Raw genomic sequence first — 25,184 nt, 5'->3', positions numbered from 1 at the left:
GGCAATAAGAGGTGCTCAATATATGCCTTTTGAATCAATGATGAATATTTTATTATGTGTCTGACTCCTTGAATGTCAGTCAGCTTCTCCACTTTATTTCAGTGTATATTGTGTTCTATCCTTGGCATTAAAAACACAGCACCTGGCATAAGGCCTTGTACATAACTGTTACTTAGTAACAAACGAATGAATGAATGTTACAGCCTAGCCTTTGCTTGAGTTTAATTAGCTCCCATCCTCCCCTTGGAGATCTTTATTTTTCTTGCCACTTCCCCTCTTCTTTCCTCATTTCTAATCCCTTTTTTTCTTTCTCATATCCCCTCCTCCTCCTCTTCTCTCTCTGCTCTTTCTAATCTCACTCCTTTAGTCCATCCCCTCTCCTTTCTTTCTCTAAGTTCTACTTGTCTACTTATTAATTGTTCTTTCATTTTCTCCTCTTACTCCTCTTTGTCTTAGAGAACCATAAAACATCAGAATCAGGGGCCGGCCCAGTGGCGCAGTGGTTAAGTGCGCGCGCTCCACTTTGGCAGCCCAGGGTTCTCAGGTTCGGATCCCGGGTGCGCACCAACTCACCGCTTGGCAAGCCATGCTATGGCGGCGTCCCATATAAAGTAGAGGAAGATGGGCATGGATGTTAGCCCAGGGCCAGTCTTCCTCAGAAAAAAGAGAAGGATTGGCATCAGATGTTAGCTCAGGGCTGATTTTCCTCACCAAAAAAAGAAAAACAAACCATCAGAATCAGAACTGGCCTTACAGATTTTGTGGCCTAATTGCTCACTTTGCAGATATGGAAGATGAGATACCAAGAGATGGCACAATTTAAGGTCACAGCTAGTTTAAGGCTGAATCAGGACTAAATCTCAGGCTATCTTTTTCTCCCTCTTCTCTTCTGTCTTTCCTTTCTGCTTTTTATTTTCTTTCTTAGCACAGTGTTGGAATCAGACAAACTTGCATTTGAATCTCAGTTCCACCACTTATACTGGAAGCCTTCAAAATTTATGTAACTTCTGTGATCCTCAGTGTCCTTACAGGTTAACTGAGATATTAATAGGCACCTCAAATGGTTGCTGTAAAGACTGAATAAAAAGTTGAACAATAACAACAAAAAACCCCTACAACTTACATCATACTTAATGGTGAGAAACTCGAAGCTTTCTCACTAAGATCACGTACAAGGCAAGGATGTCCCCTCTCACCACTTCTCTTCAACATTGTACTAATACAATAAGGCAAAAAAAGTAAATAGAAAGTATACAGATTGGGAAGGAAGACATAAACGGTCTTTGCTCACAGATGACATAATCATTTATGTAGAAAATCCAAAAGAATTGACAAAAAAACTCCTGGAACTAATAAGCAGTTAAAGCAAAGTTGTAGGATACAAGGTTAATATACAAAAGTCAATTGCTTTCCTATATACCAACAATGAACAAGTGGAATTTGAAATTAAAAACAGAATACCATTTACATTAGTACCCCAAAAAGAGAAATACTTAGGTGTACATCTAACTATATATATAATTTTTATGAGGAAAACTACAAAACTCTGATGAACAAAATCAAAGAACTAAATAAATGGAGAGATAATCCATATTCATGGGTGGGAAGACTCAATATTGTCAAGATATCAGTTTATCCCAACTTGACCTATAGATTTAATGCAATCTCAATCCCAATCCCAGCAAGTTATTTTATGGATATCAACAAAGTGATTCTAAAATTTATATTAAGAGGCAAAAGACCCAGAATAGCCAACACAATATTGAAGGAGAATAACAAAGGTGGAAGACTGACACTACCTGACTTCAAGACTTACTATAAAGCTATCGTAATCAAGACAGTGTGGTATTGGCAAGAGCATAGACAAACAGATCAATGGAACAGAATAGAGAGCCCAGAAATAAACCCCCATAAATACAGTCCACTATTCTTTGACAAAAGAGCAAAGGCAATACAATAGATCAAAAATAGCCTCTTCAACAAAGGGTGCTACAACACCTGGACATTTACATGCAAAAAAATGAATCTAGGGCCGCCCCGTGGCTTGGGGGTTAAGTGCGCGCACTCCGCTGCTGGCGGCCCGGGTTCAGATCCCGGGCGCGCACCGACACACCGCTTCTCCGGCCATGCTGAGGCCGCGTCCTACATACAGCAACTAGAAGGATGTGCAACTATGACATACAACTATGTACTGGGGCTTTGGGGGGGAAAAAAAAAAGGAGGAGGATTGGCAATAGATGTTAGCTCAGGGCCGGTCTTCCTCAGCAAAAAGAGGAGGATTGGCATGGATGTTAGCTCAGGGCTGATCTTCCTCACAAAAAAAAAAAAAAAAAGAATCTAGACACAAACTTTACATACTTCATAAAAATTAACTCAAGATGGATCACAGACCTCAATGTAAAATGCAAAATTATAAAACTCCTAGAAGATCACATAGGAGAAAACCTAGATGACCTTGAGAATAGTGATGCTTTTTTAGATACAACACCAAAGACACAATCCATGAAAGAAATAATTGATAAGCTTGACTTAATTAAAATTAAAAACTTCTGCTCTGCAATAGACAATATCAAGAGAATTAGAAGACAAGCCACAGACTGAAGAAAATATTTGCAAAAGACACATCTGATAAAGGACTGTTATCCAAAATATACAAAGAACTCTTAAAACTCAACAAATAAGAAAACAAACAACCCAATTAAAAAATGGGTCATTCCATGACACATTGATCTAAGGAAAAAAAAAATGAGTCAAAGACCTTAGATACTTCACCAAAGAAGATATACAGATGTCAAGTAAGCATATGAAAAGATGCTCCACATCATATGTCATCAGGGAAATGCAAATTAAAACAACAATGAGATACCACTACACACGTATTAGAATGGCCAAAATCTAGAATACTGACAACACCAAAAGCTGACCAGGATGTGGAGCAATACAAACTCTCATGCATTGCTGGTGGGAATGCAAAATGGCACAGCCACTTTGGAAGACAGTTTGGTGGTTTCTTACAAAACTAAACATACTCTTACCATATGATCCAGCAATCATGCTCCTTTGTATTTACCTAAAGAGGTGGAAAACATGTCCACACAAAAACCTGCACATGGATGTTTATAGCAGCTTTATTCATAATTGCCAAAACTTGGAAGAAAGATGTCCTTCAATAGCTGAATGGATAAATAAACTGTGGTACATCCAGACAATGGAATACTATTTGGCACTAAAAAGAAATGAGCTATCAAGCCGTGAAAAGACATGGAGGAACCTTAAGTTGAAAGAAGCCAATCTGAGAAGGCTACATATTGTATGATTCCCACTCTATGACATTCTGGAAAAGGCAAAACTATGGAGACAATAAAAAGATCAGTAGTTGCCAGGGGTGGGGGGTGAGGAAAGATAAATAGGCAGAGCACAGAGAATTTTTAGGGCAGTGAAAATACTTTGTATGATATTATTATTATTATTATTTGTGAGGAAGATTAGCTCTGAGCTAACATCCATGCCAATCTTCCTCTTTTTGCTGAGGAAGACTGGCCCTGGGATAATATCCATGCCCATCTTCCTCTACTTTATATGGGACGCACAGCATGGTCTGACAAGCGGTGCATCAGTGCACACTGGGGATCTGAACCCAGGCCGCCAGCAGCGGATCGTGTGCACTTAACCACTACACCAGGGGGCCGGCCCCTGTGCGATATTATAATGATGGATATATGTCATTATACGGGTGTCCAAACCCACCCTTAGGTAAACTACAGACTTTGGGTGATTACGATGTGTCAGTATAGGTGCATCCTTGATAAAAAATGTACCATTCTGGTAAGTGATATTGATAATGGGGGACGTTATGCGTGTATGGGAGCAAGGAGTATATGGGAAATCTCTGTACCTTCCTCTCGATTTTATTGTAAACCTAAAACTGCTCTAAAAAATAAAGTCTTAAAAAAAAAGTTGAACAAATAAAGACCTGGCACATAATAGAACATATGTTGGCTCTTTTCTCATTCTTTCTTCATATTTTTCTTTTTCCTTCCCTCTTTAAATTGATAAGACTGGATTCATTAATTCTTTGGTTCCTCCAAACTTTGGATATTTTCTTATGCCTTTGATCTCTTCTCCTCACTTTTTTTTTTTTTTGGTGACGAAGATTAGCCCTGAGCTAACATCTATTGCCGATCCTCCTCTTTTTGCCTGAGGAAGATTGGCCCTGAGCTAACATCCGTGCCCATCATCCTCTACTTTATATGTGGGACACCTGCCACAGCATGGCTTGATAAGTAGTACGTGGGTCTGCGCCTGGGGCCTGAACCTGTGAACCCCAGGCCGGCAAACCAGAGTGTGCAAACTCAACCACCACGCCACGGAGCGGGCCCCTCTTCTCACTTTTATGTGTAATCTCTTCCATTCATTTCTTCTTCTCTTTCTCCTCCTCTGCCACTTCTTCCTCCTTCTTTTTCTTCTTCTCCTTCTCTCTCTCCTTTCCCAGTTTCTGCTTCTCATTTTCTATCATAAACCAAGCCATGTGGACCATAAACTTTGAGCTTCAAGTCCCTTCAGCTCCAGCAGTCTACCAGTCCTGTGATTTTCTCTTCATTTATGTTCTCTTTTCCCACTTTCTCTCTTTCCATTACTTATAAATTACTTAACTTCCCTGGGCCTCAATTTTTCCATTTGGAAAATGGAAATAATAATAGATTATTATAACCATCAAATGAATTAAGTAAAGCTCTTAGCTCAGTGCTTAACACAAAGGCCTCCAAGAAGTCATTAACTTTATTCTCATTTGACCCTCTGCAAGCCTGGTATGAAAGATAAAAGTGTAGAAATGTTAGCTGTTTATTTTTTCCTAAAATACAGTGGTAAAATGGGAAGATGCTTTGGCTTTGAAAAGACCTGGGTTCTAGGCAAATCTCTGAATTTTTATGAGCCTCAATTTCCTCATCTGTGAAATGAGAATAATAACATATGCCTTCCTTCCACCTAGGGTTTTTTCCTCCTCGAGGAATTAAGAGTCAATATACAGGAAAGCATCACTCTACAAGTACATGTAATCACGATAGACAGTGTCCTGGAGTCACACTGGGGGCACAGTATAGTTATGAGGATTCAATAAGATAAAATTTTAAAAGATGCCTAACCAATAGTATGCACTCAATACATATTAGATATTATTATTTGCTTTACCTTTTCCACTTCTTTTCTCTTGTTCCTCAAAAAAATGAGTGGTTGAACTACCCAGGTGATCTCTGGTGCTAAACTTCTATTATTGATTTTTGTCCTCTTCCTCTCTCCTCTTCATCCCCCCACCTTTTTTCTTCTTCTCCCTCTCTCTCCATTATAGCTTTCCTCTCGCCTCAGGCACCCGTGCAGCCTGGATCTCCAGATATCAGGCAGCTTAGAGCTGCCACAGAACCACCAGGTACCGGACTGAGACCACGAGTTCCCTCTGCATTTAGCGTCTTAGCGCTCGTCCAACAATAAAGTTTTATTAAAACAAAGCAGAAAAAAAGGCACCCGTCCTTCTTTCCTCAACAGCCAATCAGCAAGTAGAATGCTTGTGTCACTCACAGGAGCTTCAGCAGTCGGAAGGAGGGGGCGGGGCATGTTGCGCTCGAAACCGGCCTCATAAGAGCGGAAGTACGGCCGGAAGTCAGCCATAGAGTGTAGTGGCCAGAGTGCCCCTGCAGAGAGGTCTCAGGAAGGGCTCGGAGCAGCTGCCGGAGGTGACGGAGCGGCGGCCCCGCCCGGTGCACTGGAAGACGAAGCTTCCAGGTAGCGGCCCGCAGAGTCTGACCCGGGGTAGGACGGGGCAGGCTGCGGGAGCCCACGGTCCCTGGCGGCTTCTTTAAGGGAGGGGGCGGAGCCACGTGGAAGGACTGTGAGGGTGACATCACGTGGCTGGGGGTACATTCGGGGCACCAGTGGCGATTTGAGGGAGCGTCGTCGTTGGGGTGGACATCATGTGACACTCCTTCCCCACTGCATCCTTGCCTTAGGGTTCAAGGGGGTGCACGTGGTGGGGCTTGAGATTAGGCCCAGGGATGGGAGAGGGTGGGCGTGGCCATCCTGTCTCAGCCAGACTTCCATCAAAGTGGCCAATTTTAGGATTCCTAGATCCGAGTTTTAGACAGCTCCATCTCTGATTCCTCACTGCAGACACTCAGTGCCTCTGCAGACCAGTCCCTAGCCCTTGTACTTCCCCACCTCCCAGTGTTGAGGGACTTCCAGCTTCACATCCTCTTTCCTTGCAGCTCCAGACATCCTGAGCCCAGGTCCCCCAGCTCAGTGCAGCCATGAGTGCCGAGGTGAAGGTGACAGGGCAGAACCAGGAGCAGTTTCTGCTCCTGGCCAAGTCGGCCAAGGGGGCAGCGCTGGCCACACTCATCCACCAGGTGCTGGAGGCCCCTGGTGTCTACGTGTTTGGGGAACTGCTGGATATGCCTAATGTTAGAGAGGTGGGTTCCTGGCCTGAATAGCCCACAGGGAAACTTGGGCTAAAGTTTGGATTTGAGGATGAGTGGGCAGGGCACGTTTTGCAACCCCATAACCATTCAGTTGAACAAGAATGCGTTGATGATTAACTGGCAGCTTGCAAAAGTAAGTATGCAAGTAAACCTCCTACTTTCCCTTTGGGGATGAATGATCTGTAAACCCCAGTATTTTCATTTTTAAGCAAAAGAGCATGTGATTCAGAATAGGAGACCTGATTTCAGCTTGTCTCCGCCAGTGTAACATTGATCGAGTCACTTTTATTTTAGGGCCTCAGTTTTCTCTTTTAAAAAGGGAGCTGATACTGCCCTTCACTGTTACTGTAGGAATCAGTTGAGATTATGGAAAAGTGTAAAGTCTGGGACAAATGGAAGGAACAAACATGAAATTGGCATGCCCTCTTCTCCCCCTTTTGCATGATAGCTAATTCACTTAAGTTAGATAAGTTAGGAGGTTTCTTTTCCTCAAAGACACGTGGCTAGAAACACAGCAGAGAGAACTGTTCACACAGAAGTAGCAGAGTTAAGAGTTTAAAGTCCAGAGTGTGTGGGTCACCAAGATGTATGACACCAGCAAGTATTTGTTTAGAGAGCTGACTACGTGCATAGCTCTGCTAGACCTAAGTGGGATACCAGAGGCTGGGTCTGTAATCTTGTTGAAAAGAAACATATTCTTGGGTAACAACCTTAGGCAGGGTTTGATTGATTAAGTGCCAGAATGAGTGATTAGTGATAGGAAGAGAGGAGATCTGGGTGGGCTGGCCTGGGTGATGAAAGCCTTCTGGGTGAGGCAGGTCTGAAACAGAGGCCACAAATTCCAGTGCCTGCCTAGGCCATGCAGCTATCAGAGATGAGAGAGGCTGAGGGAGGCGTCTTTGGTGAATTGGGGAGTACAGCAGACTGCCTAAAGATATTCAAATGCAGAAATATTAAACACACTCTAAGGACCAAACAACGCCGTTTATAATGTGTGTGTGTGTGTGTGTGTGTGTGTGAGACACTGAACACTCTGAACGTTTTCACCTCTGAATTTAGGGTAGGAATTGGAGGCCTGTGGAGGAACAAGGCGTTGTGGATTGGGGGAATAGTGTAAGCAAAGGCCTGAAGGGGGAAGTGAGGCAGAATTGGGAAATTCTATGGGAATTTGGGAAAGTGATCAGAGAGGCAGAGAGTTCCTTTTGGTGAGCTGGGAGAGCTAATGTTGGAGGGGAAAGATGGGGCCAGAAAGTGGAGTTCAAACCAGGGTAAGGCTGGGAGGTTGGAGAGAGAGGCCCTTCCTGTCACCTCTTCTCCCTGCTTATGTTCTTGCAGCTGGCTGAGAGTGACTTCGCGTCCACATTCCGGCTGCTCACGGTGTTTGCTTATGGGACATATGCTGACTACTTAGGTAACCAGAGGGGCTGGAGCTCCGGAGTCATGGAGGTGGGAGAAGGGCAATTTCTGGAGGGACTTAGAAGAAATTCCTGGCATACCTTACTTAGGTTCCTTAGGTACGCAGGGTCATGGTCAAGACCTGAATTGGCATGGAGAACACACACAAAGAAATGCAAAGGAAGAAGGCTAGGGCTTCCCACAAAAGTGAAGTCAGGATTTCCTACACTTTGTCCTTTTTTCCCAGCTGAAGCCCGGAATCTTCCCCCACTCACAGAGGCTCAGAAGAATAAACTTCGACACCTATCAGTCGTCACCCTGGCTGCCAAAGTCAAGGTGAGTGACAGTCCCCCCCAGGCCTGAGCCAAAGAGCACTCTTCGGTATGTCCCTTCGTAAGGGCCCATCTGAAGGGAATTTGCACTCAGACAGCCTTTGACCATACTGTTGCTTCTTCCTGCCTTCCCCCCACATCCCTCTAAGGTCTGTATCTAAACTTCATTACCTGCAGCCTTTTAGGCTGAGTAGTATTCTCTTAGTTTTCTGTTTTGTTTTTATTTTTCAGTCAACTTAAGTTCTAAGTAAAACATCTTTTGTGCTTTGTGTCAAAATGACGACTAGGATGCTGTTCTCTGTGTTGTTCAACAATCACCCTCCTCCCCACTATATAAAGTCCCATGGGAACGAGGGTCTCTCTCCTCGTTGAAGTGCTAGGCTTCTATTTGCTAGAATAAGAAATGCATAACCCAGGGGCCGGCCCGGTGGCGCAAGCAGTTAAGTGTGCGTGCTCCGCTGCGGTGGCCTGTGGTTCACCAGTTCAGATCCCAGGCACGCACCGACGCACCACTTGGCAAGCCATGCTGTGGCAGCATCCCATGTAAAGTGGAGGAAGGTGGGCATGGAGGTTAGCCCAGGGCCAGTCTTCCTCGGCAAAAAAAAAGAGGAGGATTGGCAGATGTTAGCACAGGGCTGATCTTCCTCAAAAAAAAAAAAAAAAAACATAACGCAGAAGTATCTCCGTATTTCCTGTTAGGTTCAGTTTTTTGTTAACTCTCCCCCTCCCACCCATCTGCGCTCTCCCAATTGTTACTTGACTCTCCCGTCATTGTCGTGATTTAAGTCAGGCTCCTTATTGCGAGATGCCTCTTTGGAAGGAAGCGAAGTATAAATGGTCAACAGAGTAACTCAAAACCTCTGCCAAAGCTTATGTCAAGGTGTGGAACCTTGGTCAGCCACACATTATGTCAAGCTGGTCTTGACCAAGGTCTGTGTGCTATCCTGAGCTGTGGCCAGAGGGTTGACACTCAGGCAAATGTCACTTTATTCCTCTGTGGTGTGGGAGGTAAGCATGGTAGGGGAGCATAATCTTATATTTTATTTAAGATTGTCCTTCTCATGTCCTTATTTTTCAGGTGGGAATACTTTTATTTATTTTGCCTTAGAACCAGCCTTTTAGAGAAAATTATTTAGGAGTAGGAGTGGAGGGCAGGCAGGTAAGCCTAGGCAGGGGGGAAAAGGAGGGAAGAAGAATCTTGGAAGCCCTTCTCTGCCATGGAACCTCAGAAATCCCAGCCCGACCTCCCCGGGCCCCAGTGTATCCCATATGCAGTGTTGCTGGAGGCCCTTGCCCTGCGTAACGTGCGGCAGCTGGAAGATCTTGTCATTGAGGCTGTATATGCCGATGTGCTTCGTGGCTCCCTGGACCAGCGCAATCAGCGGCTGGAGGTTGACTACAGCATTGGGCGGGACATCCAGCGCCAGGACCTGAGTGCCATTGCCCGAACCCTGCAAGAGTGGTGAGACCTGTGTCCTGGCATTGTCTCTTCTCACCCCAAGAAAGGGAGAGGCGCTTTGGATGGGGGATGGCTGGGCTGTGCTGCAGAGGTGGAATCCAAGAGGATGAAGAGAAAGGAGTGGAGGAGGGCCTGGGGGGCAAGAGGCAGGAGACCGTATCCTTGGTATAGAGATTGGGGGAGGGAAAGGGGAATGGTACTCTTAAGAAGATCCTCACTGGGAGATTGGTCACCTGTCTTAGGCTGGATTCAACCCATCGGTCTGTAACCAGCGCTGTCATAGGCCGTGGGCCTCTTACACTTCTGTGCTTCTCTTTGTGTTTTTGTCTAACTTTAGTTCATTAATACACCTTTTTTTTCTCTTTAGCATCTCCTGTCCCATTTTGGTTTCAGTTCCTACCCCCATCTTGCACATCACTCCAGGCACTTCCTTATACCTCTTTCATCTTACCTGGGTGTCCTTCCAGCTCCTGAGAATGTTGTTGCAGATGGTTTCCAGGTGCCCTGGTGAGGGTTCCTAACTCAGACAAGGGTTTGGATGCCAGGATCTAGGGTTCTTTCCGAGTCTGTTTTTCCTGAGTCTGTGAAACTTCTGCTGACACTTCTCTCTCCCAATTCCCTCAGGTGTGTGGGCTGTGAGGTTGTGCTGTCAGGCATTGAGGAGCAGGTGAGCCGTGCCAACCAGCACAAGGAACAGCAGCTGGGCCTGAAGCAGCAGATCGAGAGTGAGGTGAGCAGGCAGGGGAGCAGGACGGACCCACGTTCCTCCATCCTGGGCCCATTGTCCAGTTGGACAGTGGCTGTAGCAGACAGACAAGGTAGGCAGGGACTGTCAGGTTCTGGAACCTTCTTCATTATCCCCTATTCTTTTCATCTTGGTAGGTCGCCAACCTTAAAAAAACCATTAAAGTTACAACAGCAGCAGCCGCTGCAGCCACATCTCAGGACCCTGAGCAACACCTGACTGAACTGAGGGAACCAGCTCCTGGCACCAACCAGCGCCAGCCCAGCAAGAAAGCCTCAAAGGGCAAGGGGTGAGCCAGTGTGGCAAGAACTGCTCGCTTCCGGAGTGCCCTGCTTTTACTTCAGAGACCCAGCTGCCCTCACTCCCTTTAGTCATTTGCGTGGGGGTAGGGAATGGGGGGAGCCTTCAGGGGTTAGGGGATTCCCTGCAGCCTCTCTCTTTCTCTTCCCCTTGCCAGGCTCCGAGGGAGCGCCAAGATTTGGTCCAAGTCGAACTGAAGGGACTGTCATCTCTTTCCTGGGGATGTGGGGTCCCAGCTGCCTGCCTGCCCCTTAGGAGTCCTCAGAAAGCCTTCCTGTGCCCCTGGCCAGCTGATAATCCTGGGTTCATGACCCTTCACCTCCCTTCTCCTCTCCCCCACCCCCAAGCATAGATCAGACCTCTAGGGAGGAGGCAAGTACAACTCATGTTTTTGTTGGTACTTTTGGTTTTATGTGACTTTGTTATGTGTCTGTTGTCCCCCTTCCCCTCCACGCCATGCTGTCTTCCCTGTTTCTTTAAGAGCCAGCGTCTCTCCCTGTTTATTACCTGTCATTGAGTAGGTGGGGCTGCTCCATCTCCAGCATAACCCACACATGTTCCTTTTCCTACCACCCTATCCTTGCATGCCTAATCCCCAGGTCCTACTCCCTACCCCCAGACTATTTGGGCAACATCTGAAGAGCCATAGGGCTCCCACCTTTATTCCCACCCTGAGAGTTCTGGGAGCCAATCTGCCATTCTAGGAGTCACTGGAAACTTTCATCCTAGAATCCTGTCACACTACGGTTGTGTCCTTTCCTCTCTCTTCCCCTTGGGTCCTGGGCATGCTGCTGCTTCAGTGACCCCAGAGCCTAAGAAGGGTAGCTTTTTCTTGAGATGTTGAGAGATGGTTCTTTCTTGGCCTTGGCTGTCTCGGAAAGCCTGATGGCAATCCTGGAAGGGTTTATACTTTCTATTATGAGTTTGATGGGGAAGGAAAGGGGATATAGATTGTATTAAAAAAAGAAGTATATATACATATATCTATATATAACATGACACAGAAATAAATTTATGAGAAGTCTATCTACAAACATGCCCTGAACTAGGTATCTTCTGTCTTTGGTATCTGTGGATGGGAAGAATGCTCATTCCCAGTCCACTTTAAAGCAAAGTGCTGGAAAAGGAAGAGAACCAGATACTATGTGCTGAGTCCTGGCCTAGAGGCCAGGAGGCCTAGATGCTGGGCTCTATGGCTTTGGACAGATTGCTCCGTATCTCAGCATTCATTCAGAAGCAGTGGATGCTTACTGAGCACCAACATGTGATAGGCACTGGAGCTGCAAAATGATGGTCACTGTCCCTGCTCTGGAAGAGCTTGAGTTCAGCCTGTTTCCTTCCACCTTATAGAATTTTAAGGGGAAGAGTTGATAATAAACTTCAGTTTTTGCATCAAAACTGCACAGGAGGTCTGAGATCTGCAGTGAGAAGCAGCAGTCAGCCTCCTGTCGTCTGTCCAAGGCAGAGCTTCCAGAGCAGTGTGCTGGAGGATTGGTCTCCTTGGCCTAGTGTCCTGCTGTGCACTCCCTGGAGTTGGGAAGCTCTAGTGTAAGGGACAGTTGACCCCCGACTTACATGTGCAGCAGTTGCCTCCTGAGGGTCCCAGTGTTGACTGAACTGCTTTCCAGAGCTTGTGCTGTTCTCTGGATTAGGGCAGACCACTCTTTACTGGTCCTAAAGGTATCAGTCATAGAACTAGAAAGTGGGGGTGGGATCCTGAGTTTTTGATTAAAAGCAGGCTGGGTGAGTCTCTTGTCTTGAGTGGGCAGTGGACACTTAATGGGACCAGTCCAATGAACCCTGTTTCAGGAGTTGACACTTTGGGCTTCTCCTTTTAACTTTGCCCTAGACAAGCTTGTTGAGCCTGTTGCATCTTGATTCTCAGTCTCTACCTCTGAAATAAATCCCTTCTTCCTTCCACACCCTCCCATGTGTAGAAGTTGCTCATTCCTGGTGCTTTGAACCTGTCCTCCTTCCCTCTGCCCATGCCCAATTTTTCTTTTGAACTTAGTATCTCATTTTCCTGTAAGCTGGTTCCAGCTAATGGCTCCATAACTTCCCTGGCCTCTCTAGTTCCAGCCTTCAGTGGGTGGCTTTAAAGTCTAATGTGGGCTCAGCCGGGACTGCCTGGCTTAAGACCCAAAGAGGCAGGGGGACCATTCATAGCCCCAAGGACATGCAAATGCAATATATCTTTGTTTTACAAAGACAGGGCTCTTGGTTACCAAGGCATGGAGAAGGGGGAGCAGATTATGTATAGGCTTAGTTTTGACCATGAAATTTGGTTTAGGATTTAGATTCCATGTATTACTAAGCCCAGGGCACCAGGAAAATCTTCCCAACCAAGAATCTTATCACCACTTGCACACTCTTACATGCTGATCCCTACCGTACAGCAGTCTTAGATGATCTTAGGACTGGACCACTATGATAAGAGGAGGAGGAAGAAAACTTGCCTTCATGAGAATTCAGAGTTCATGCACATGAAACAGATACTTGAAAGATTAAGCCAAAGTCTCTGAAGCTCAAAACAGCAGTTGGACTGGTGCACATCTTTATGCTCAAGAAGAGCAGAGAGACAATGTCTGCAGTCAGTATTTCATGAAAGCCTGTTAAACAGAGATTAGAAATTCTCCACTTAGGTGCATCTTCCAACATGGATGGACAGAAGGGAGTTTAGAGGGGCAAGTCTAGGCAGTGTATTAGTTATCTATTGCTGTGTAACAAATTACCCTAAAACTTAGTGGCTTATAACAACATACATTTATTATCTCAGTTTGTTGGGTTCAGGAATCTGGGCACAACTAAGCTGTGTTTTCTGCTTCGGGGTCTCTCACAAGGCTACAATCGAAGTGTTGGCTAGGGCTATATCATATCAAGGTTCCAGTGGGAAATACTTATTTCCCAGCATGCTCAGTGATTGTCAGCAGGATTCACTAACTCATAGGTGGTTGGACTGACAGCCTCATTTCCTGCATGACTGTTGGTCAGAGGCTGCCCAGGTAGTCCTCTCCATCAGAGCAAGAGCCAGAGAGATGACATCAGCAGGGCGAAATCACAATCTTTTGTAACCTAGTCACAGAGGAGACCTCCCATCACTTTTACAAGTCACCAGGTCCAGCCTAGTGACTGTCAGAAGGTAGGGATTAGAAGCCATGTCATAAGTTTCCTACCACCAGCAATGTTTCTTTGGGCCACCAGCATCAGAATTACCAGGGGAGCTTTTGAAAATGCGTATTTCTGGACCCCACTCCCCACCCCAATTTCTATTAATTAGAATCTCTGGGAGGTGGACTGGAAATGTGCCTTCACTGCCCTCATTGACTCAGCTCTGAGCTGTGAAGTGCTATTTGTATAAGCAGACTTGCCCAGATTAGTGCCAACTTGGATCAGCTGAAAAGCCTTCTACTGCAAGGCCTTGGGGGACAGGTCTAGGGTCGCCATCTGGGAGAGAAGGATGAGCAAAGGCAAAACTTTGAGTACAGGATAAGAGAGAGGACTTGTCCTGTCCTTTGAGGTTCTTAAGTGTATGGTTTTATGTTTAAAAGTGTGATAAGTGCTAAGAAGTATATGGTGATATAAAAGCATTTAACGGGGATCTACATCTTGCCTTGAGTCAGGAAAGCCTTCTTGGAGGATGTGACCGTTAAACTGAAACTAGAAGCCCAAATAGCAGTTAGCCCATAAAGGGGAGGGAGGGTAAGCATTTTGAGTGGGAGGAATAGTGGGATGAAGGCCTGGAAGCAAAAAGGTTTCATCTTGTAACCTACTGCCTCTCCCCTAATATGAAACACATAATTTGGAGGATGGGGCAGGGAATACAATCCTATACTTTTACTTATTGTTCATTTGTCCATTCAGTCAATTGGTAAATATATCTTGACTGAGAAATCTGAAATAATATAAACCATATGTTATACTTCTGGGCATTGGAATTTTGGGTGATTTTTGTCTTTTTGGCTATCTCTATTTTCCAATCTTTCTACAGTCATTGCTAATAATAATAAAAGCTAGTATTTATTAGGTGCTTACTATGGTCGAGCACTATTCTAAGTACTTTATGTATATAAACTCATTAATCCATAACAACCTTCTGAGATTGATACCACTGTTATCCTCTTCTAAAGATGACAAAAGAGGTACAGAGAGGTTATGTAACTTACCCAGAGTCACACAGATTATAAGTGGAGTAGGCACACCCACCCCCATCTCTCCCAGGCTCCTGGACAGACTTCATGGAGCAGCTATCAGGTCTCAGGGAAGTAAATGGTAGCAGAGAGAAAGAAACCAGAATTCAAGGTTCCGCTAAACCAGTGGGTAGTTTACCATTTTCCCCCCTCCATTGTTGCCCAGAATGGACTCAAAGGCAGCCCAAAACCTAGCTGTGTATATCAAGGATGAACTGAAAGAGCTCCTCTCGGTGCCCTCTGTTGCAGGTCTGAGGAACAAGAAGGGCTCCTAAGGGTCAGAGAGTGGGGGATTCCTTGTTGTTTTTCTTTTTTCCCTCTCTTCCACTTCCAGCCCCAGGCAATACCATGGTGGTGGTAGCTACAGCAGGACAATGACAGCAGCAGTGGCTGGGCAGGCACTTAAAACTCTGAGAGAGGAGAACCCTTTTCTCTGATGACAAGAGCTGTGGTCCCAAGAGTATGAGGCAAATTCTGTCTGCTTTTTTCTTTTTCTGTTCTCCTTATGCTTTACCCAGACACGTAGTGGTGGGAAATGCCTAGCAGAGTAGAAAAATTAAAGCCCCAACTTTTTGGCCAGAGGATTGGTAAGGGAAGCCCCAGAGAACCAGAAAGTGTCAGGGAGATTGCAGAGAGAAAGGAAATCAGGAGAACAGTCCCAGAGAGTTGTTTGTGAACTCCTGGGCTCACTGTGCTGCACAAACGTGGATCTGACCCTAAACAGCTTACTAAAGCTGTGTGAACTGAGCTACAGGTTGGATCACTGTCCAGGTATGACTGGCCACTGGGTAGCCCACATGCAGGACTGATCCAAATAGCACCACAAACTGAAAATTAAACTGACATTGAAACCACAATTCAAAGAAGACAGGTTGTTGCCCGAACCTAACTGGGTCGATTGCCTGCTAAAATAAAAGTATTCTCTTTAGGATTTTAACAAGACCCAGAATCTCAAAACAATATGCAGAATATCCAGGATACAATCTAAAATTATTCAGCATACAAAGAACTCTTGAGAGAAAAGACTGAACTCCAAGATGACAGAGATGTTGGAATTTAAAGCAAAGGCTTCAAAGCAGTTAGTATAACCATACTGGAAGAAGAAAGGGAGAACACTCTTGAAACAAATGGAAAGATAGGAAGTTGCAGCAAAGAAATAGAAGATATAAAGAAGAACCAAATGTAAATTTTAGAACTGAAAAATAGGAATAAGCAAAATAAAATATTTACTGGATAGGTTTAATAGCAGAATGGAGATGACAGAGGAAAGAGTGAGTTTGAAGATCAATATAAGTTATGCAATCTAAATAACAAGCAAAAAAAGATTTAAAAATAATGATAAAAAGACCAGAGCCTGAGGCACCTGTGAGACAATACCAAAAGGTCTAACGTTCACGTCAACAGAGTCCCAGAAGGTGAGGAGAAAAAGTATAGAACAGAAAAATTATTGGAAGAAATTATAGCTAAAAATGTCCTAAATTTGGCAAAAGACAAACAAATATTCAAGAAGCTTGGTGAATAGCAATTGGGATATACTCAAAGAAATCCATGACCAGACACGTCATAATCAAGTTGCTGAAAAGTAAAGACAGAAAAATATCCTAAGAGCATCCAGAGAGAAACAATGCATTTCATATAGGGGAACAATGACTGCAGATTTCTCATCAGAAACTATGGAAGCCAGAGGAACTGGAACAATACTTAAAGTGCTGAAAGTAAACAGTCAACTCAAAATTCTGTATCCCATGAAAATTCACTCAGGAATGAATGTGAAATAAAGACATTCTTAGGTGAAGGAAAAGTATGAGAATTTGTCACCAGCAGATCTCTTCTAAACGAAATGCTAAAAGAAGTTCTTCAGACAGAAGAGAGATGATAATAGGGGAAACTAGGGACGTCAAGAATGAAGGAAGAGCAACAGAAATTGTAACTGCAGATCGTTCTCCTTTTAAATTCTTTCAGATGTTTATAAGGAAATAAGAATTACAAAACTGTCTAATGGAGTTTTTGGTATTTGTAGATGTAATACCTATGACAGCTACAACACAAGGGAGAGAAAGTAAAGGGACCTATGTGGTGGTAAAGTTTCTACATTTAACGTGAAGTGGTGAAATACAAATTCTAAGTGGACTATGAAAAGTATGTATTTTATAATCCCTAGAGCAGGGTTAGTAAACCATATTCCTCATGCCAGATCCAGCCTACCTGGACTTATTTACCTGTTTTCATAAATAAAATTTACTGGAACATAGTTACACCTCATTCATTTATGTATTGTCTGTGGCTGCTGTCATGCTACAGCATAAGAATTGAGTGTTGCAACAGATGTTGTGTGGCCTAGAAAGCTCATCATATTTATTATCTAGCTCTTTACAGAAAAAGTTCACCAATCCTGTCCTAGAGCAGCCACTAAAAAAAAAGAAAAAGAAAGAAAAGAAATTTAGTGAAAAAAAATCAATAGATAAAGTGGAATACTAAATAATATCCAAATAAACCAAAAGAAGGCTGGAAAGTGGAGATGGTGGAATTATAAACCAACCAGAAACAAATAATAAAATGATAGGAATAAGTCCAAACATATTAATAATTATGTTAAATGTGTGAATAGCCTACATATACCAATCAAAAGACAAATTATCAAAATGGATTCAAAAGAAAAAGATCCAACTATATGCCATCTTCTAAAAGTCCATTTTTAGCTATGAATGATGTTAGTGGGCTAAAAGTAAAAGGATGGGAAAAGATATATTATGCAAACACTAATAAAATGAAAGCTGAAGTGGCTATAGTAATATCAGACAAATTAACTTCAGAGCAAAGAAGATTACCAGGAATAAAGAAGAACATTACAAAATGATAAAATGATCAGTTTTCCAGGAAGACATAATTCTAAATGTCTCTGCATCTACCTATAGAGCTTCAAAATACATGAAGCAAAAACTGATAGATCTTGGGGCTGGCCCCGTGGCATAGTGGTTAAGTTCAGTGTGCTCCACTTCAGCAGCCCAAGGTTCATGGGTTCAGATCCCGGGCATGGATCTACACCACTTGTCAGCCGTGCTGTGGCGGCGACCAACGTACAAATTGAAGGAGGATTGGCACAGATGTTAGCTCAGGGTGAATCTTCCTCACCAAAACAAACAAAAAAAGCTCTCAAAGGAAAAATGGACAGATCCACAATTATAGTTGAAAATGTCAAAACTCCTCTCCCAGTAATCAACAGAACAAGTAAACAGAAAATCAACAAATATATAGAAGTATATAGAATTGAATGATGCCACCAACCAACAGGATCTAACTGAAATTTATAGAACACTTTTCCAACACGGCAGAATACACTTTTTTTCAAGTGTACATGGAACATTTACCAAGATAGAGTGCTGGGTCATAAAAAAACTTCAACAAATGTAAAATAATTGAAGTCATACAAAGTATGTTTTCTGACTATAAATCAAATTAAAACTAGAAACCAATAACAAAGATAACAGGAAAATCTCCAAACACTTGGAAATGAAACAACACACTTCTAAATAACCCATGGGTCAAAGAGGAAGTCCCAAGAAAAATTAGAAAATATTGTGAAATTAATAAAGAGGAAAATACAAAATATAGAGGATGCAGCTAGAGCAGTGATTAAAGGAAAAATTATAGCATCAGATGCTTATATTAGAAAAGAAAGGTCTCAAGTCAACAATCTACATTTCTACCTTGAGAAGGTAAAGAAGAGCAAAAATAGGGCCGGCCCTGTGGCTTAGCTGTTAAGTGCGCGCGCTCCGCTACTGGCAGCCCGGGTTCAGATCCCGGGCGCACACCAACGCACCACTTCTCTGGCCATGCTGAGGCCGTGTCCCACATACAGCAACTAGAAGGATGTGCAGCTATGACATACAACTAGCTACTGGGGCTTTGGGGGAAAAAAAGGAGGAGGATTGGCAATAGATGTTAGCTCAGAGCCAGTCTTCCTCAGCAAAAAGAGGAGGATTAGCATGGATGTTAGCTCAGGGCTGATCTTCCTCACACACACACAAAAAAGCAAAAATAAACACAAAGCAAACAGAAGGAAAATAAAAGCAGAAATTAATGAAACTGAAAAAGAAAAATAGGAAAAAAAACCAATGAAACCAAAACTAGATTCTTTGAAATGATCAATAAAATTGGTAAACCTCTTGCCACACTGATCAAGGAAAGAGAGAGAGAGAAAAGAGAAGACACAAATTACCAATATCAGGAATAAAAGAGGAGATATCACTACACACCCCACAGACATTAAAAGGTTAGTAAGGGAATGCTACAAACAATTCTACACGTATAAATTCAACAACTTAGATGAAATGCAGGGCTGGCCTGGTGGTGCAAGTGGTTAAGTGCACACACTCTGCTGCGGTGGCCTGGGGTTCGCCAGTTCAGATCCTGGGTGCGCACTGACGCACTGCTTGTCAAGCCATGCTGTGGCGGCGTCCCATATAAAGTGGAGGAAGATGGACACGGATGTTAGCCCAGGGCCAGTCTTCCTCTAGCAAAAAAAGAGGAGGAGGGGGCCAGCCCGGTGGCGCAAGCGGTTAGGTGCGCGCGCTCCGCTGCGGCGGCCCGGGGTTCGCTGGTTCGGATCCCGGGCGCGCACCGACGCACTGCTTGGTAAGCCATGCTGTGGCGGCGTACCATATAAAGTGGAGGAAGATGGGCACCGATGTTAGCCCAAGGCCGTCTTCCTCAGCAGAAAAAAAAAAGAGGAGGATTGGCGGATGTTAGCTCAGGGCTGATCTCCTCACAAAAAAAAAAAAAAAAAGAGGAGGAGTGGCAGATGTTAGCTGAGGGCTGATCTTCCTCACACACACAAAAAAGATGAAATGGACCAACTCCCTGAAGCTACAAGCTACCAAAACTCACCCAAGAAAGAAGAGAAATGTCAATATAAAATGTACAACTACAAGACTTTTAGAAGATAACATAGGAGAAAATCTTAGTTACCCAGAATTAGGCAAGGTATTCTTAGATATGACACTAAAAATATGATTCATAAAAGAAAAACTTGGACGCCATAAAAATTCAGAACTTTTGCTTTGAAAAAGACAATGTCAGGAGGAGGAAAAGACAAGCTACAGAATGGGAGAAAATATTTGCAAATCCCTTTCTAACAAAGGACTTCTAACCAGAAAGAATTCTGAAAACTTAACAATAAGAAAATAAACAACCCAATTTTGAAAAATGGCCAAAACACTTAAACAGATACTTCATCAAAGAGGCTATAATGATGCCAAATACAAACATGAAAAGATGCTCAACATCACTAGTCATTAGGGAAATACAAATTAAAACCACGATGAAATATCTATTAGAATGAACAGAATACCCACACACCTAATAGAATGGGTAAAATAAAATAAAAACTGACAATAACAACTGCTGGTAAGGATGCAAAGCAACTGGAACTCTTTTACACTGCTGGAGGCAGTGCAAAATGGTGCAGCCACTCTGGAAAACAGTTTGGCATTTGCTTATCAAGTTAAATTTACACTTACCATATGACCTAGCAATCCCACTCCATTTCATTCCTAAAGAAATTAAAACATGTTCACACAAAAACATGTACATGAATGTTTATAGCAGCTCTTTTCATAAGTGCCAAAAAGTGGAAACAACTGGAATGTTCTTTGACAGGTGAATGGATAAACAAACGATAAACACACAGAATACTACTCAGCAATAGAAGGAGTGAACTATGAATACATGTGACAACATGAGTGACTCTCAAAGGCATTATGATGAGTGCAAGAGCCACTCTCAAAGGTTACATACTCTATGAGTTCATTATATGACATTCTGGAAATGGCAAGACTATAGCAATGGAGAACAAATCAGTAGTTGCCAAGGGTTAGGACTGGAGGAACATTGTGAACACGAAGGAGCAGCAGGAGGGGGTTTGGGCGTGATGGAACTGTCTTGATCCTGGTTATGGTGGTGCTTACACAAATCTTTATGTGTTAAAACTCATAGAACTGTACACACAGCAATTTTACTGTATGTTAAAAAATACAAGATTTTAAAAGACAGACATACTTGGCTACTGGCATCCATCGTTTTAAACACTATGCTATTACTTGGGTAAATTTTAATATAAATTAAAAATTTTTTTAAATCACCAAGGAACTTTCGATTTAAAGGACCCCCATGGTGAATCATTCTGTACAGCACATTAGTGTCAATCTGGATTTTAAGTTCTGGCTTTTGCAGTGCTGCTAGGTAGCTGTATGATGTTCAGCAAGTCACCTCTGTTTCTTAAGCAGTAGAGTAAGAGTGGGGGTTTGGAAGATATCTGTAATTGTTGCAAAGCTGCATTGGAGTCCCCTCCAACCTCGAGATTCTGCTTTAGTAGGTCTGGGGTGGTGATTCTGACGTGCTGCCACATTTGGGAACGTCCAGAGAAGGTGATCTCTAAGGTCTCTTTCAACTCCAAAATTTTTATTTATATCATACACTGGATTTGCTTAAATTAAGGTGTTGGGAATCAGCTTCTGTCCTTCCCTGCCGCATTCCCTGTGAATTGGGAATTTCCCCCACCCCAAATCCAGGATATCTTTATCTAAGTTCACTAGTAGTTTTCTAAGAACCTGGGTTTGTTTACTTTCATCAAACCATCTCCCACCTCAGTGTCACCTTGACCTTTCCCTAGGTATTTCTGCTCCCACTTTTGGAGACTCAATCCCCTCTATGGCCCTTTCTCATGCCCCCTTCTCTCCCATCCTCCAGCTTCATGTGGCCAAATGTCCTAGCTTCGGAGCCCTCAGACACTTGGTTGGCCTCCTGGCTGGAGAACATTGACATCTGGAGATAATTGTCCAGAACCTGCAAGCTCTCCAGGTGGCAGATGACAGAGCAGAGGAAGGCTGGGATGGATGCTGGGAGAAACCAGGGGCAGCACCTTATTCCTATCCAAAAAATAAGGTCTTCAGGGAAGAAGAAAAGAATTATGAAGGGCAGAGAAAGGGCAAGGCACTCTGAACGCTAACCCAGTTCATCTCAGCTCCAGGACAGTCCAGAGTGGGGAGGGCCTGAGCCTAGAGAGGGAAGCACTACCTGTTTCTCCTTGTCTCCCTCGAGATTACTGTTGAAGGTCAGACATTGAGGCTGGGAAGGCTCAGAGCCGTCAGCACTCTCTGCACAGGGGGCTTCAGGCTCATCTTCTGTAGCAGCTCTGCCAGCCTTCTGCATCCCAGGCCCCTCAAGTGCACTTCCCTCAAGCCATGCCAGCTCCCTCACAGGGTCTCCCCAGGAACGGAGGCTAACTGGGAGGCTCCTTGGGGGAACCAGCTACACAAGGTCTTCTCTCCTTGTGCCCCCAGTCACATCGGTTATTTTTCTTACTCCTCAGCACCTCCTATGTCTAACTGTCCCTATCTTCATCTCCCCCTTCTAGTGCAGCCTCACCTGGCTCCCACCTCTCTTATCTGAAGACCCCAGTGATGTCTAAGAGGGAGAGAGGTAAAGGCTACTTTTTATTTTAATTTTATTTATTTATTTATTTTTTCCCCCAAAGCCCCAGTAGATAGTTGTATGTCATCGTTGCACATCCTTCTAGTTGCTGTATGTGGGACACGGCCTCGGCATGGCCAGAGAAGGGGCGCGTCGGTGTGCACCCAGGATCCGAACCCGGGCAGCCAGCAGCAGAGCGCACACACTTAACCGCTAAAGTAAGGCCAGCCCTACTTTTTTTTTTTTTTTAGTCCCTAGCCCAACTGGAATGGCCTGAGAGAAGGAATTCTTTTTTTTTTTTTTTTGTGAGATCAGCCCTGTGCTAACATCCGCCAATCCTCCTGTTTTTTTTGCTGAGGAAGACTGGCCCTGGGCTAACATCCATGCCCATCTTCCTCCACTTTATATGGGACGCTGCCACAGCATGGCTTGCCAAGCAGTGCGTCAGTGTGCGCCCTCGATCCAAACCAGCGAACCTGGGCCGCCGCAGCGGAGCACGCGCACTTAACCACTTGCGCCACCTGGCCGGCCTGGAGAAGGAATTCTTGACCCTTGCTGCTCCCTCAGCCCCTGGAGTGACCCATCCCCAGGACTGGGAGCGTAAGGGCAGGACAGATATGTGGAGTTAAATGGATTTGGAGTACATGGGCTGGGAGACCAGACTACTGGGTTCTTGTTGCGAATCGGCTCCTGATTCTCTGGGTAACGTTTATATGACTTGGGCGTTGGGTAGAGAAAGGGGTCATTGGGTAAAGGGTGTTACTAGGACCTGAGGCCTTTGTTACCATAGGAGGAAAAATATCCCAAACTGCAAGCAGGGTTGAGTCAGAGTAGCCCAAAACATCTCTGTTTCTACTTATGTGTAAAGCTGAGACATGAAAAGGGTGAAAGATGCTAGTTGCTAGCGGGGAGAACGGAGGGCTGGAGGCTGATTCAAGGCCAGTAAGATGATTTCCAGGTTGTGTCTGGAAGTATTTTAGGAGTCCTGAAGATAGAACTGGGGATGAGGACCACCAGAGAGCAGTGAAGGAGCAAGACAGGGACCCGGTAATTGGGGAGAAATCAGTCATTTATATCTCATGCACTGTGTCAAATGCTTTCTCTGTACTAACTCAGTTCTCCTAATTCTGAGGTTTGAATCCATGTCCCCACTGCCACCAAGGCCCATTTCACAAAGCAGGAAACTAATGTTGAGAGATTAAGAATCTTTCCCAGAGTCAGAGCTAAGTGGTAGAGCCAGGTCTTGCCCATTCCAGTCTTTATTTATAATTTCATCCCTTTATATAATTCTTAGTCTCCCACCAAGTATCAGCCTCATCCACCCTATAATTTTCTGGTATGGAAGAAATAATCCAAGTGAGTCTGACCATGTTCTCTAGACATGTTGGGCCGAGGGCTAGGGGGGTGGCCACTGTGACCGGGGCTGGGTTCAGTTGGAGAGCTGACCAGAAATAAAATGGGAGCAGTCTTCCCGAGAGTTCCTTTCCTATCTTTGCTCCCTGGCCCTCAACCCACAATGGCAGACAGGTCATGAAGTGCCGGGGGGCTGGTTTTTGAGCACCTCACTCAACAGCTGCTGCTAACAACTAATGTCCCACAACATATCCCTGCTGAGAACGTCACAGACCCTAGGAATAAGTGCTGGGTTGAAGGGTGGCCCTCACCCAAGAGCAGGGAGCAGGGGTGCAAGTTAGTTCATATGTCTGAAAGCCAGGACCTAAAAGGGATAGCTTGTCAGACACTAGATTGACTCACCTAGATTGTAATCAGGGCAACCCTTGCCCTGCTTCAGCCCCCACTCAGAACTACACCCATGAGTGTGGACACTAGAAATGAAATCCAGGTTGAGAGGTTGGCGATGAGCTGTAGCCTCAGATTTTGTAGCTGAGGGGACCTACATAGCTGAGGTCCAGGGAAGTGAATGACCTGCCCAAGACCACATTGCTAGCTAAATTGGCTAGATCGGTGGCCAAGCTGAACTGAGGACCCAGCCTCTGGGCTCCTTATCCTGTTACTCCAGTGCTCTTTCACCTGCTGCCTCCTCAGGAGGCTGATGAAAGCTACTCGCACTCCCAGAGGAAGTAGTTATGTGTCTATCTAGGCAGAGCACAGATTACACTTGAAACTGAGGGCTGTGGCTTTGAGTTCCACCATCCACAATTCAGCAACCCAGGTGGAGATGAATTATCTATACCTGTTTGACTTCTGGGATTCCTGGATTCTTTTAGGCATTGGTTGGTTCTCTTGACCCTGGTCATGCATCTTCACCAGCCCTGTTTAATGAGATTTAGTTCCTGCCCTGGATAAGAAAGTTGGCGTCTGGTTGTTGAGCTCAACTTTCTCTCTCTGCTCACTGAGTGACTGGACAAATCCTCTTGAATCAATCTGTCTTTCAATGACATGGGGAAAATCCTCCGTTCCCTGAGAGGACCCAGAGCTTTGAGGTTTCTTTTGCCTTTGATTTGCCAACTGGAAAGAACTGAAGATTTTTATAAAGAAGAAACATCATCAGACTCTCACAAGCATTTGCCATCATTAAATAAGTTCCCAAGAGGAACAGAGTGACCCATTTGGCTGAGCCAGGTCAAGTGAGAGTGAACATCTTGAGAAATCTGAGCACCTCATGCCCTTCCAGTACTGCTCAGGTTCCAGGTTAATTTTCTTCTCTGCTCTCCTTCCCTGGGCTCAAATTCTCAAACAACTGGAGGTGGAGGGTCTGAAGAACGTTGCTGACCCAAGTTTCTCCCCCTTGAAGGCCCGTGTAGGGTTATTTGGGCTCCCTCCTGCTCTGTACCACAAGTGATCCCATCCACAGTCCAGGTGAGG

The 25,184-nt window shown here is 44.4% G+C and overlaps 1 protein-coding gene across 4 annotated transcripts; it reads left to right on the top strand.

The window, feature by feature from the left end:
- Positions 1-5,671: 5,671 nt before the first annotated feature.
- On the top strand, positions 5,672-12,625 carry COPS7A (COP9 signalosome subunit 7A). Of its 4 annotated transcripts, none has more exons than XM_058558932.1 (8): positions 5,672-5,778; positions 6,258-6,461; positions 7,806-7,881; positions 8,113-8,201; positions 9,457-9,659; positions 10,281-10,386; positions 10,539-10,690; positions 10,859-12,625. In XM_058558932.1, the coding sequence occupies exons 2-8, from the start codon at positions 6,300-6,302 to the stop codon at positions 10,896-10,898; spliced, it is 828 nt and encodes a 275-aa protein (XP_058414915.1). In that variant the 5' UTR covers positions 5,672-5,778; positions 6,258-6,299; the 3' UTR covers positions 10,899-12,625. The 4 variants fall into 4 exon arrangements, with proteins under 4 accessions (XP_058414915.1, XP_058414916.1, XP_058414917.1 ...); XM_058558933.1 differs by having other exon boundaries at positions 5,687-5,805; XM_058558934.1 differs by lacking the exon at positions 5,672-5,778 and adding an exon at positions 5,801-5,890.
- Positions 12,626-25,184: the final 12,559 nt, after the last annotated feature.

This window comes from Diceros bicornis, chromosome 17 (assembly GCF_020826845.1).
Source record: "Diceros bicornis minor isolate mBicDic1 chromosome 17, mDicBic1.mat.cur, whole genome shotgun sequence".
In the NCBI taxonomy this organism is placed as follows: domain Eukaryota; kingdom Metazoa; phylum Chordata; class Mammalia; order Perissodactyla; family Rhinocerotidae; genus Diceros; species Diceros bicornis.
Note: the sequence above shows the minus strand (reverse complement) of the source record. Positions and strands in the feature narration are given on the sequence as shown.

Coding starts and splice junctions, on each gene's coding strand:
- COPS7A (XM_058558932.1), top strand. CDS start 6,300: ATGAGTGCCGAGGTGAAGGTGACAGGGCAGAACCAGGAGCAGTTTCTG. Junction 9,660..10,280: donor GCCCGAACCCTGCAAGAGTG/GTGAGACCTGTG, acceptor CAATTCCCTCAG/GTGTGTGGGCTGTGAGGTTG. Junction 10,387..10,538: donor AGCAGCAGATCGAGAGTGAG/GTGAGCAGGCAG, acceptor TCATCTTGGTAG/GTCGCCAACCTTAAAAAAAC.